This window comes from Neolamprologus brichardi, chromosome 16 (assembly GCF_056152115.1).
Source record: "Neolamprologus brichardi isolate AB-2024 chromosome 16, ASM5615211v1, whole genome shotgun sequence".
In the NCBI taxonomy this organism is placed as follows: domain Eukaryota; kingdom Metazoa; phylum Chordata; class Actinopteri; order Cichliformes; family Cichlidae; genus Neolamprologus; species Neolamprologus brichardi.
The window spans coordinates 9,092,705-9,105,152 of NC_142119.1; the positions used below are offsets into that span (position 1 = coordinate 9,092,705).

Below are 12,448 nucleotides of genomic sequence, written 5' to 3' on the forward strand. Positions count from 1 at the left end.
TTGTTTGTGCCACTTGGGTTGGTCTGAGTTTTTCTGAAATTGTTGATTTCCCACACAACCATCCGAGTGTTTACAGAGAATTGTCTGAAAAGGGGAAAATATTCAGTTAGCAACAGTTCTCAAGCTGATGGCTACAGACCATACTGGCTCACCAAAATCAGACAACAGAAGAATGGACAAACGCTGCCTGCTCTGATGAGTCTCGATTTCTGTTGTAACATTCAAATGGTAGGGTCAGAATCTGGTGTAAACAACATGAAAGCATGGATCTATCCCGCCTTGTATTAATGGGTCAAGGTGCTTGTGGTGGTGTAATTGTGTGGGGGATTTTTCTTGGAGCACTTTGGATCCTTTAGCACCAACTGAGCATTGCTTAAAAACCACAGCACACCAGAGTACTATTGCTGACCATGACCCTCCCTTTATAACCATAGTGTACACATCTTCTGATGGCTGCTTCTGATAGAATAATGCGCCATGTCACAAAGCTCAAAGCATCTTAAACTGGTTTCTTAAACATGACAATGGAGCTGGTTGTACTCAAACGGCCTCTAAATTCACCAGATCCCAATGTAATAGAGCAACCTTTAAATGTGGTGGAACAGGAGATAAGGATGTGCAGCCAAGAAATCTGCAGCAAGTGTAAAATGCTATCATGTCAATGCGGACCAAAATCTCTGAGGAATCTATACAGCACCTTATTGAAACTCTGCACTGAAGAATTACAGCACTGCTGAAGGTAAGAGGGGTCCTGTGTTAATTTCTTCTTGCTTCCTTTATTCTCTTCTTGCACTGAGATCATGTTCTCAGAGTCCAATTTTTAACATAAAACAATCAATGCCAGTATTGAGGATTCACTTTAGTTTGCTGACTGCAGACTAAAGATTGGTTTTCAAATGGCTAACCAATGCCAAGTTTCCAGCTCCTTCACAACAGTAGCTACTTGCAGACAAAGCACGTTGCAAATCAGCATGGCAGTATTTTTGTGACTGTTTTAAATAGCCAACAATCAGTCCATCTCAGCAATCAACGTTTTGCAAGCCTAGACAACCTTGATGCTGGAGGATCCTGGATTAGCAAGCTTCTCCTGTATCCTCTATTCATTATTGTTGATCCAGACTAAGGATGGGCCCGCTGCACAGGAAGACTGGATGAGAGTCTGCCAGTGGCTGTGTGAAGACCGCAGCGCTATGCTAAGGCACGTGGTAGGGTTTAAGTGATATATCCTGTCTTAAGACTCCCCTGCAGCCTTGCCATGTGAAATAACAGTCCAGGAATACTTCCTCAGCGATGCCACCCCCTCCCTTTCTTTACCCCAATATTCTTCTACTGTTTGGCCCCCCCATCTGTTTACACAGCAGTTGTCATTAATTCTCCCTCTACTGGATTAAAGCAGTAACACAGCAATTACACCACTGTGCTCAACGTCAGCTAGCTTTTTCAAGATCAGGAAGTAATACTGTGTGGACAAGGATATGAAAGTTGGTTGTATATTAATTTCATTGATGACGCACAGCAAGAAGTGAAATGATTAGAATTAGAAACAGAATCTACTTGAAATCTCTCACAGCCTTGAAAAATGCACTAGCTGACTAAATGTCCATCGGCATATGCTGCATCTGTATTCTCCCTCCCACCTGTGTTTAGACAGTAGTCGCTAAAGATTCGCCATACAGGTCAGGGCCAAGGCAAACATCCAGCATCAGCTTACACGCTCCTAATCCTAACCTTAACCTGAGGGCCAAAATGCCTACAGACTGATCCTTAAAGACGAGAAAATAGCGAGCCACGCAGAGACGACGGTCTCTTCAGTACAAGAATAACTCCTATTCAGGCAGCTGGGAGCAATTATTTCTGAGAGACGTTAATGCCACGTTTATTAAGCTTCACAAACATGTGTAAACAGGCCAAGTGACATCGCAATTTAGACACCGTCTCAGTGGAAGAGGCACAGAAAGCCGTGCTTTAACTTAAAACAATTTGACATTCAGGGAGCTGATACGCCGTGAAATCTACACATTCCTCTTGATTGAGGAAAAAAAACAGATGGGTAAAAAAATAAAATTAAAGTATGAACCGCTACAGAGAAAAGACGAACTTAGACTGATTGCAGAGACAACCAAATCATAAGGAAAAAAAAATCCACATAAAACAAACACGCAGGGATGGAGGCTTATCCATCTGTTAGCTCAGACAGCCATTTACAGCACCTGACTGCCGCCACAGCCTCGAGGCTCGAATGCAACCCTGGCAAGAGTCAAGCTCAGTGTGGAGTGACAGTGTCCTACCAATGCCTGGGGAGCGTGTCTCCACCAGATGACACCAGAGCCAAAGGGCCGAGCTTCAGACGGCGGCGAGGACAGATGACATGCATGCCGCTCGGTTCATCTGAGGGAGGGAGGCTTTTTAAAAAGGCTCTTTTGAACTAGGAGAGAAATGCGTGCGCGCTTGTGTGTGTGTGTGTGTGTGTTCGTGTGAAAGGTAGTTGCTGTCAGCCATGCAATTAACGAGAGGCCCCCTGATAACCGCACTGGCATACGTTCGTCGCCACGCAGCAGCACAGGTGTGTTGTGACACTTGCAGACAGGCGACCGCACTTATCCGGCGCTCCCAGCGGTCTTCATCAATCTGTTCCCCTTTTCAACAACAGACACTTGAAGACATCACATACGCTCACATGGACATCAAGGAGAATACCACTTGAATTAAGAATTTAAATGTTTTTTTTATGGCCGAAGACAGTCCACTGAACATTTATGACAACTCAACATCGAGAAACCAGAGAACTACAGCTCTATTTGCATCCGGCTTATACCGCGATTTAAATATAAATGATGCAGTTATCTTTGCTTCTCAGTCATTCAAGCTAACTGAAGCACTACCTGCTCTTATGGTTGCAGCTCACTTTAAAATAACATTACACATTAAAATATCAACTATAAAAGTGATTACATTTGTAATGTGCAATGTACAGTCTCATAGGATTGACTGTAAAATTTTCAAGATTCACCTCTTCTGAATAAACAAAAGATTAAAATTCTATTCAAGTCCGGGTGTGCAAAGATGAAAAAATGTATATAATATAATATCATCTGGAAATCTGGTTAAAAAAATAAGACATTTGCATTTATAAATAGAGTCTGGTTAGAAGGCTTGGGTGGTATCAAGCTATAAAATGGTATGTAGGTATATAGATAGAATGCTCCTTGTTCCAATAAGATGACACTGATGTGCCATAGTGAGATGATATATTGCAGTGCACTGCACAAAAACACCACCTAAGCGCAGCTTCTAATGAAGAAACATCCAGCTGAGCTCAGTGAGCTGTGAAACACGGGGCTGCAAGTCGAAATTGAAACGTAAATAGTAAACTTTAAGTATTTTGGGTTTAGTCCTGTTGACAGAAGAGAGCCAGCCAGCACAAACAACAAATGTAGACTATTTGTTGATAGAAGAGTAAACACAGCAACACTTCTGGATCTACATTTAGCCCACTGCTGATGGTCTTCTCCCGTGACAAGAGTCATCAGGGCCTGCAATAAGCTGTGGAAGAAGTTACGAGCTTCCCAAACTAAAAGGAAGAAAATGATCAGTGTAGCTAACAATATGAGCGCTAGCATAAGCAGCCTTATTGTTAACATGCCTGTACTGAATGTGGTCATGCTATGCTGTGGTCCAGCAATTGTCAGTTTATCCTGCTATTACACGTAACAAATGCAGAAGCCTGGTATGTGCACTGCAAGCAATCTGGACTTCTAATTACACAATGGAATTTATATTTAATCATCAGTTATTTTCTATTAGTTGTAAGCTCCCAGTCACATTATCTCGACCTAATAGGTCCCCTCACACGTACAACAACTGCTCTGGAGGCTTCGTATAGACACCCGACACTAAATTCAAATTCAACTGTTGTCTAAAAATTGACTGTGCTCGCACAAACAGAAGACTTAAAAGTGTATCTTTGAGAGCGCACGCGTATTGCTTCGAGCGAGCTGGGCATACCAAGGGGAGCCTCGACAAGCTGAGCCGGGGGTGGTGGTGTATTGGAATGATACGGGGGATGGACATACAGACACCTCTTTGAAAATGATACACTGCCCTGGCTGGCAGCAAGCGCCACTCCAGATCCCCTCAGACAGGCAGAGAGGATGCCAAGCAGTTGGGATTTAGACTGTAATGAGCATGGCTGCGCACACACTAAGACACACACACGTGCACACACACACTCTAAGTGGTTAAGTCGACTCAACAATGCAGCCAACTGCAAAGATAACACGGATGTGTGCGAAAGAGATGAACAACAAAGCAAAACTGATAGACCGATATGAATTCCTGGCCAATGCATACCAGCATAGTCACATACTAATACCAATTAGGGTGGCCATAGTGAGGCTCTATTTACACTAAAAACACACAAAAGTACACACAAATAAAAACCTACACTTATGAGGACATTCCCCTCAGTCTCCTCCTAAAACCTACAGTGGGGCAAAAAAGTATTTAGTCAGCCACCGATTGTGCAAGTTCCCCCACTTAAAATGATGACAGAGGTCAGTAATTTGCACCAGAGGTACACTTCAACTGTGAGAGACAGAATGTGAAAAAAAAATCCATGAATTCACATGGTAGGATTTGTAAAGAATTTATTCGTAAATCAGGGTGGAAAATAAGTATTTGGTCACCTCAAACAAGGAAAATCCCTGGCTCTCACAGACCTGTAACGTCTTCTGTAAGAAGCTTTTCTGTCCCCCACTCGTTACCTGTATGAATGGCACCTGTTTGACCTCATCATCTGTATAAAAGACACCTGTCCACAGCCTCAACCAGTCAGACTCCAAACTCCGCCATGGCCAAGACCAAAGAGCTTTCGAAGGACACCAGGAAAAGAATTGTAGACCTGCACCAGACTGGGAAGAGTGAATCTACAATAGGCAAGCAGCTTGGTGTGAAAAAATCAACTGTGGGAGCAATCATCAGAAAATGGAAGACATACAAGACCACTGATAATCTCCCTCGATCTGGGGCTCCACGCAAGATCTCATCCCGTGGGGTCAAAATGATCATGAGAACGGTGAGCAAAGATCCCAGAACCACACGGGGGGACCTGGTGAATGACCTGCAGAGAGCTGGGACCAAAGTAACAAAGGTCACCATCAGTAACACACTACAACGGCAGGGAATCAAATCCCGCAGTGCCAGACGTGTTCCGCTGCTGAAGCCAGTGCATGTCCAGGCCCGTCTGAAGTTTGCCAGAGAGCACATGGATGATACAGCAGAGGATTGGGAGAATGTCATGTGGTCAGATGAAACCAAAGTAGAACTTTTTGGTATAAACTCAACTCGTCGTGTTTGGAGGAAGAAGAATACTGAGTTGCATCCCAAGAACACCATACCTACTGTGAAGCATGGGGGTGGAAACATCATGCTATGGGGCTGTTTTTCTGCCAAGGGGACAGGACGACTGATCCGTGTTAAGGACAGAATGAATGGGGCCAAGTATCGTGAGATTTTGAGCCAAAACCTCCTTCCATCAGTGAGAACTTTGAAGATGAAACGAGGCTGGGTCTTCCAACATGACAATGATCCAAAACACACCGCCCGGGCAACAAAGGAGTGGCTCCGTAAGAAGCATTTGAAAGTCCTGGAGTGGGCTAGTCAGTCTCCAGACCTCAACCCCATAGAAAATCTGTGGCGGGAGTTGAAAGTCCGTGTTGCTCGGCGACAGCCCCAAAACATCACTGCTCTTGAGAAGATCTGCATGGAGGAATGGGCCAAAATACCAGCTACTGTGTGTGCAAACCTGGTAAAGACCTATAGTAAACGTTTGACCTCTGTTATTGCCAACAAAGGTTATGTTACAAAGTATTGAGTTGTATTTTTGTTATTGACCAAATACTTATTTTCCACCCTGATTTACGAATAAATTCTTTACAAATCCTACCATGTGAATTCATGGATTTTTTTTTCACATTCTGTCTCTCACAGTTGAAGTGTACCTCTGGTGCAAATTACTGACCTCTGTCATCATTTTAAGTGGGGGAACTTGCACAATCGGTGGCTGACTAAATACTTTTTTGCCCCACTGTATAACCTTCAGAAAAAGGATGTTTGAAAACAAAGTCAACTAAAAATATTTGGGTAAATAAAATAAAAGAGGGAAGGTCTGCAAAAAACAAAGCAGACAACCACGTAAACACACACACACACACACTTTTTATATATAACATCGTAATACTGTTTAACTTTTAACCTAACAATGTTTTCAGATTTCAGCTCATAAACTGACATAAAATGTTGAATATTATCATAACCAGCTGAAGTGATGATCAACACTACAAATGTGACTTCCTAGACCTTATTACTCCATCCTATCAACCATGTAACGAGGTTACCAAAGACACAAAACAAAGAGTGTACTTTGACTGTAAGCTCAATAGTGTAGCTGGATGGGCCTGTTTTTTTCCCCCTGACCTTCATGTGTCAATTTTTTGATTGTGGACTTTCCAGCCTCGCATCAAACCTCTTGGTCTCTTAGAAAGAAAGGATATAATTGGGAGGCAGGAAGTTCCAGCTGAGGACGTGATTGGCCAAAGCCAAGTAGCGCTGGAAGACAGAAGACATCTGGGCATTGAGGTTTTCTCGGCGGCTGAACTCCTGCAGCACCTCCATGGTCATCATGAAGATCTGGCGGAGGCCGTCCTCCTAGAAGAAGTGGATGGAAGAACAGATGGATGCATGAGTTAAAGAGCAATAAAGTGAATACGTCAGGAGAGCGTAGAGGACAGGTGGGACAGCGGGGGACAAACCTGGAACAGTCGCTTGCAGTTACCGTGGAACTCCATGCTGAGGCCGATGCTGCTGGTCTTACTGGAGCTGGAGAACTCACTGAGCAGAGCGGTCAGGATGGAGCAGGCCAGCGTTTGCTGCAGAAGAGAATGATTGTATGATTGTGGAGGTCAATGGTTACATAAAAAGTTACACTAACATCCATCTTTTTCGAAGATTATTTGTCACAAGCCGGAAAGAAGGAAACCTCTTGAGGCCTCACGTGAAAAGACCGTCTGCTAACTGCAAACACAGATGATTAAAGGGCACATGTTACAGTTATCCCCATCTACACTTTTTTATTCTTGGAGTCTAGTAGAGTAACTTTACATGATTTACAGTTTCCTTATTCTTAATGCAGCTCACCGCTCCAAATAAAGCACCTGTCTTCTGATTGGCTGCACTTTTCAAACAAAAGATTTTAGAAGTGGTTGGAGAAGCTTTGCCGACAGCCAAAGCGCAGCATCCTATCTGAAGCCTGAGCTTTGGTTTACAGGAATTACATGTATACACACTGAGCTCATTGTTTAAAACTGAGGACATGTTTATTATGAGAAACTGCAACTTTAACAGTGTAAAACATCCGTAAGTGTATATGTTTTAGAGCGCGCTATTGATGAATGTCCCGCGATACACAAATTGGAGAAGAAGAGAAACAAAAACAAGTTGTGGTTGGTAACAGGAGCACTAACTGCACAGCAGAGAAAACAAAAAATTAGAAAACACTTTGTTTTGCCTTTTGTATGAGCTTGTCTATGGACCAGCAAGAAGATATCCAGTCACCACTGGATATAAAACGGACAAATCAACCCATTATATCCTTAAATGTCTTGTTCATCCAAAAGACAAACAATGATTAAAAAAAAAAAAAAGAATCTGAATAAGAGTTGCTTGATTAATATGTCTCAACAACTAATTATTGATTTTGAAATTCAATATTTAAAACACTGTACAAATTTCAATTTAAAAAAAATTAGGACGCTGTAAAATGTAAATAAAAACAGCAATGATTTGCAATTCTCATAAGCTCACCTTTTATTCACAATAGAGCACAGAAAATGATTAAACTGAGTTTAAAAAAATATTAGCTCATTTCGAATTTGATGGTAACAAAAGCTCTCAAAAAAAGTTGGAATCGGGCAGCAAAAGTGGTACCAAAGAGAAACAGCTGGGGGATTATTTGGCAGCTAATTAGGTAAACTGGCAACAGGTCAATAACATGATTAGGTATAAAAAGAGAATCTTAGGGAGGCAGAGTGTCTCAGACGTAAAGGTTTACCAGTCTGCAACTCCCACTACAAACAGTGGAATAGTTTATGAAAGAAAGTCCTTGAGGTAAACTTGTGAAGATAATATTAAAAGATTCCAAAAATCTGGAGAAATCTCTGCGTGCAAAGGACAAGGCCAAATATCAACACTTGATGCCTGTGATCTTTGGGTCCTCAGGCGGCACTGCATAAAAGGCGGGCATGATTCGGTCATGGAAAAGACTGCATGGGCTCAGATCACTTCCAGAAATCCCTGTTTGTGAGCACAGCTCACTGTGCCATCCACAAATGCAGCTTAAACCTCGATCATGCAAAGAAGAAGCCATATGTAAACATGATCCACAAATGCTGCCAACTTCTCTCCATTTAAAATGAACTGAAGAAGAGTGGAAAACTGTTCTGCGGTCAGAGAAATCAAAATTTGAATTTTTTTTAAAAACATGGATGCCACATCCTCTGAACTAAAGAGGAGAGGAACCATCCAGCTTGTTATCAGCACATAGTTCGAAAGCCTGCAACTCTGATGGTATGTGGGTGCACTGGTGGCTATGGAATTAGCAGCATGCACCAGTGCATCAGTGCTGAAAGGTATCCCGAGGTTTTAGAGCAGCATATGCTCCCATTGAGATGAGGCCTTTTTCAGGGAAGGCCTTGAATATTTCCTAAACCACATACTGCATCTACAACAAGAGCATGGCTTCACAGTGGAAGAGTTCAGAAGTGGCCTGTGCAGACCTTTTACCAATTATAAAAACAATTTGGCACATAATTCAATGAAAAATACATCAAAGAGCCAGGACTGTGAACAGCTACGATCCTTTATCAGACAAGAATGGGACAGCATTCTTCTCCCAGAGGTCCAGCAGTGGGTCAGTTCCCAGATGTTTACACAATGTTGCTGCTGTGAGAAACATGGTCCTGTCCCATCCTTATTCTGTGCTCCCTTGTGAATAAAATATTGGTTTATTAGATTCAGTTTTTATTGACATTTTACAGTGTTTCAACTTCAACGTCTGACGAAGACGTCATAACCAAAAAAGGGCTTTAGGGCCAGATTCAAAAGACTGGGGGAATGTGGTGTCATTAGAAGGTGACCATTTGGGGGATTTCAGTAACAACAAATAATTTTGTGCATGATCAGTAAAATTCAGTCTGATTTGTAGGGAAAAAAGCACACTTTTAGCCCTTTACACAACATAGTTGCCTTCTCGTATGAGAAACAAATGAAGTAGTGCCACCTACTGGATTAGGATGATTTTTTCTTTTCAGAGCAGCATGCTGAAGTCATATGATTAGATTTTTTACATATGGGAGACAATTATTTTGCATTTATGGAGCAAATGTGGTAAGGCGCACAAGTACTCTAGCATTAATTGACATGTTTTTTTTTCCCTTTTTTCTCTCATAATAATCAAAGCACAGGTCCTCGATGTCCTTTCTTTTAACCGCAAGAACATGCCTGAAGCTGCTTTCTCAACATAGCGTTTGTGCCATTTCTTTCTCTCTCTTTTTTTTGTTTTCCAACTGCGCTGTAATCTGAGCCAGATCTGAACCAGGGAGCCAGTGAGGCTCACCGAGCCCCAAATAAAACAGATATGAATCAAAGCTCGAGTTTTACTAACAAGAAGTTACTCAATGCTTTCCATTGATTGTGCACATCATTTGCATCTTTTTGGACAATTAATCAATTATTCTGACAGCATATAAATGTGAAGTCTTGGAGCCATAATCTCTCAACTGTTGTTTCTTTTCAATTTATCTGTGCAAATGCATGATGAATCCCAGGCAGTAAATCAACCTAAAAATCCTCATATTTAAAAATAAACAAACAAAGACAAAAAACTTTTTTCCCTCTCTTGATTAACCTGATGATGATGATTGATTTTGTGTACATTGTAACTAACAACACGTACTCTTTAGGCCACTGAGAGCTACTCATGTATTATTCAGCTGCGTCTCTCTCACCACTGCAGGGTTCCCGCTGCTGATGAGCTGTCCGACCTCGAGTAAGATGCTTTTACAGTTGATGCTTTTGTCCAGCGAGCCTCTCTTCACGATGACCGCCACAGCTAGCAGGATCTGCTCACGCACATACTTCTGCAGACTAGAAGGAACAGCAAGGCATTCTGATTTATTTTTCCTGCATCCAAAACATTAAATTCTACTGGCATTTTTGTAGTGAGGTCTGTAAAAGCTCGACATATTTAATAATACAGTAAACCACAAAGGTTTTGTAATGCATTTATTATTGTTTCTTACTTGGGTCTCTGCAAAACGTAGGTGAGAAGGAACGCCCGGAGTGACTCAATGCTGGTCTTTTCCAGCAGGATCCACTCCCGCACGACAGCCTCCATGATGGCTGTGGCTGCCTGGAAAAGCACATAGTCCACCTTACTGGTCTCTGGAGAGGGAAAAAATAAAGGGACAAAAGAGAAATATTAGAAGTAAAAAAGATAGTGGGGGGGAAAAAAGTTGAAAATAATGGGTTAAACACTGAAAACACTGAAACAAAAAAAACGACTGTATGGACATGCCAGTCTAGCAGGCTCTCACTACAAAGTCACGGTGGTGAACTTCATTCATAATGTGTTTCGGTATCATCTTGCTGAAATAAGTAGTCTTTCCTTAAAGAGATGTCCAGATGGCACCAACAATCACGTCATGATCAAAGTTACAAATTCTCTTCCCCATTTTGATGCCTGGTGTTAACTTCAGCATGTCATCTTGACCATGTCTAAATACACTAAGGCTACGTTCACACTGCAAGTCTTAATGCTCAATTCCAATTTTTTTGTCTGCGTGTTCACACTACAAATAAAATGCGACAGCAAACGCGCTCTGATGTGAACGCTCAAAGCGCCCGCATGCGCAAAAGAAGACGTCACACACAACGCGCTCTGTTTAGACCCAGAGCAAACAGTATTGTTGGCCGTTAATATAAAGACTTGTTTCGGACTTTACGTTTCCCAATTTTGCTTTAAGTTATAAAGTTCATGTCATGTCGCATTAAATCCGTCTTTTACATCACTGACACAAGACAGACGCCAATTATCAGCGCTGGAGAAGACATTGCGAACGCTTCCTGGTCATCCAGTGTAGATGTCAGTGAAACTGTTTGGAAGACAACGTTGGAGAAACGTGAACATTTTATTTGTACTGTATAATCTGCAGATTCTGACAGAAATCTGCAACTATCCTTTGAAGCACCGCTCCTCTCTAAAACAGCAATAAGGATAATTATTAGGTCATATGTAAATAACTTAAAGCAAAACTGGGAAACGTGAAGTCCGAAACAAGTCTTTATATTAAGGGCCATCAGTCAAACAATACTGTTTGCTCTGGGTCTAAACAGAGCGCGTTGTGTGTGACGTCTTCTTCTGCGCATGCGGGCCACTTTGAGCGTTCACACTAGAGCGCGTTTGCTGTCACATTTTATTTGTAGTGTGAACAAGCAGCCAAAAAAATCGGATTTGATCAAAAAAATCGGAATTGAGCATTAAGACCTGCAGTGTGAACGTAGCCTAAGTTGCTTCCATGTGACTGACTGTGACCAAGATGCAAGTTTCTCCTCTTTAGCCTCAAATATTTTCAGAAAGTTTCAAATTTCAGTTTTTGATTGATCTTTAGCCCAGTCTCCCTTGCACTGAGCTCAGGAGGATGTTAATAGATAAAGGTCCACCAATAACATGAAAAATGTAACTGCGTTACTGATGCATCGGTGAACAGTGCTCACCAGCGGTAGCTGTCCGGCGTCATCCTGAGCCCATACAGTCATTTTTAACCACAAAATCAGGTTTGCTTTCAACGCAATGCCATCCCAGCGTCTATTCAGGACTAGATTTTTTTTTTTAACGTGTACATTTTAATTGTCGAACTATGCAGCTGCTCACACAATGGGGAACTTTCTCCATTCATATTTGTGAGAGACACTTTCTATAGGCAATTATGTAACCATGACTTGGTAGTCAGTTACACATGGGGTTTTCTTAAAACATGAGACAACACAGACAATTTTTTCAACCTGTTATTGCCACGAAATTTACTGTGGACTCTGTACCATTAGCAATCAAAAATTAGGTTCAAATCAGTAAAAGTGTACAGTTAACACAATGTCCACATATCTGTGTTGATGGGGTTTGTGATGAAAAGCCAATGAATACTCATATTTTGTTTTCAAAGCTGCACAGCTCACATGTTTTCATACAGTACATAAAGTCACGAATCAAACAATAATAATATTCTGTACACATGAGACTCCACAACACTAAAATGTCTGGGTCATACCCACAAACACCACAGGTGAAGGTTTATGACAGGAAAAAAAACATGAATGGGAGAAGACACCGAGTAGC

General features: G+C 41.8%; 1 protein-coding gene across 1 annotated transcript in view; it reads right to left on the bottom strand.

The window, feature by feature from the left end:
• Positions 1–12,448, bottom strand: part of xpo4 (exportin 4) — a 62,952-nt gene that overhangs the window by 45,709 nt on the left and 4,795 nt on the right. Inside the window, exons 3-6 of the mRNA XM_087853245.1 lie at positions 10,356–10,497; positions 10,062–10,200; positions 6,810–6,926; positions 6,552–6,705 (exon numbers count right to left, since the gene is read on the bottom strand). Coding sequence (XP_087709371.1) covers positions 6,552–6,705; positions 6,810–6,926; positions 10,062–10,200; positions 10,356–10,497 — 552 coding nt within the window. The remainder of the gene's footprint in view (positions 1–6,551; positions 6,706–6,809; positions 6,927–10,061; positions 10,201–10,355; positions 10,498–12,448) is intronic.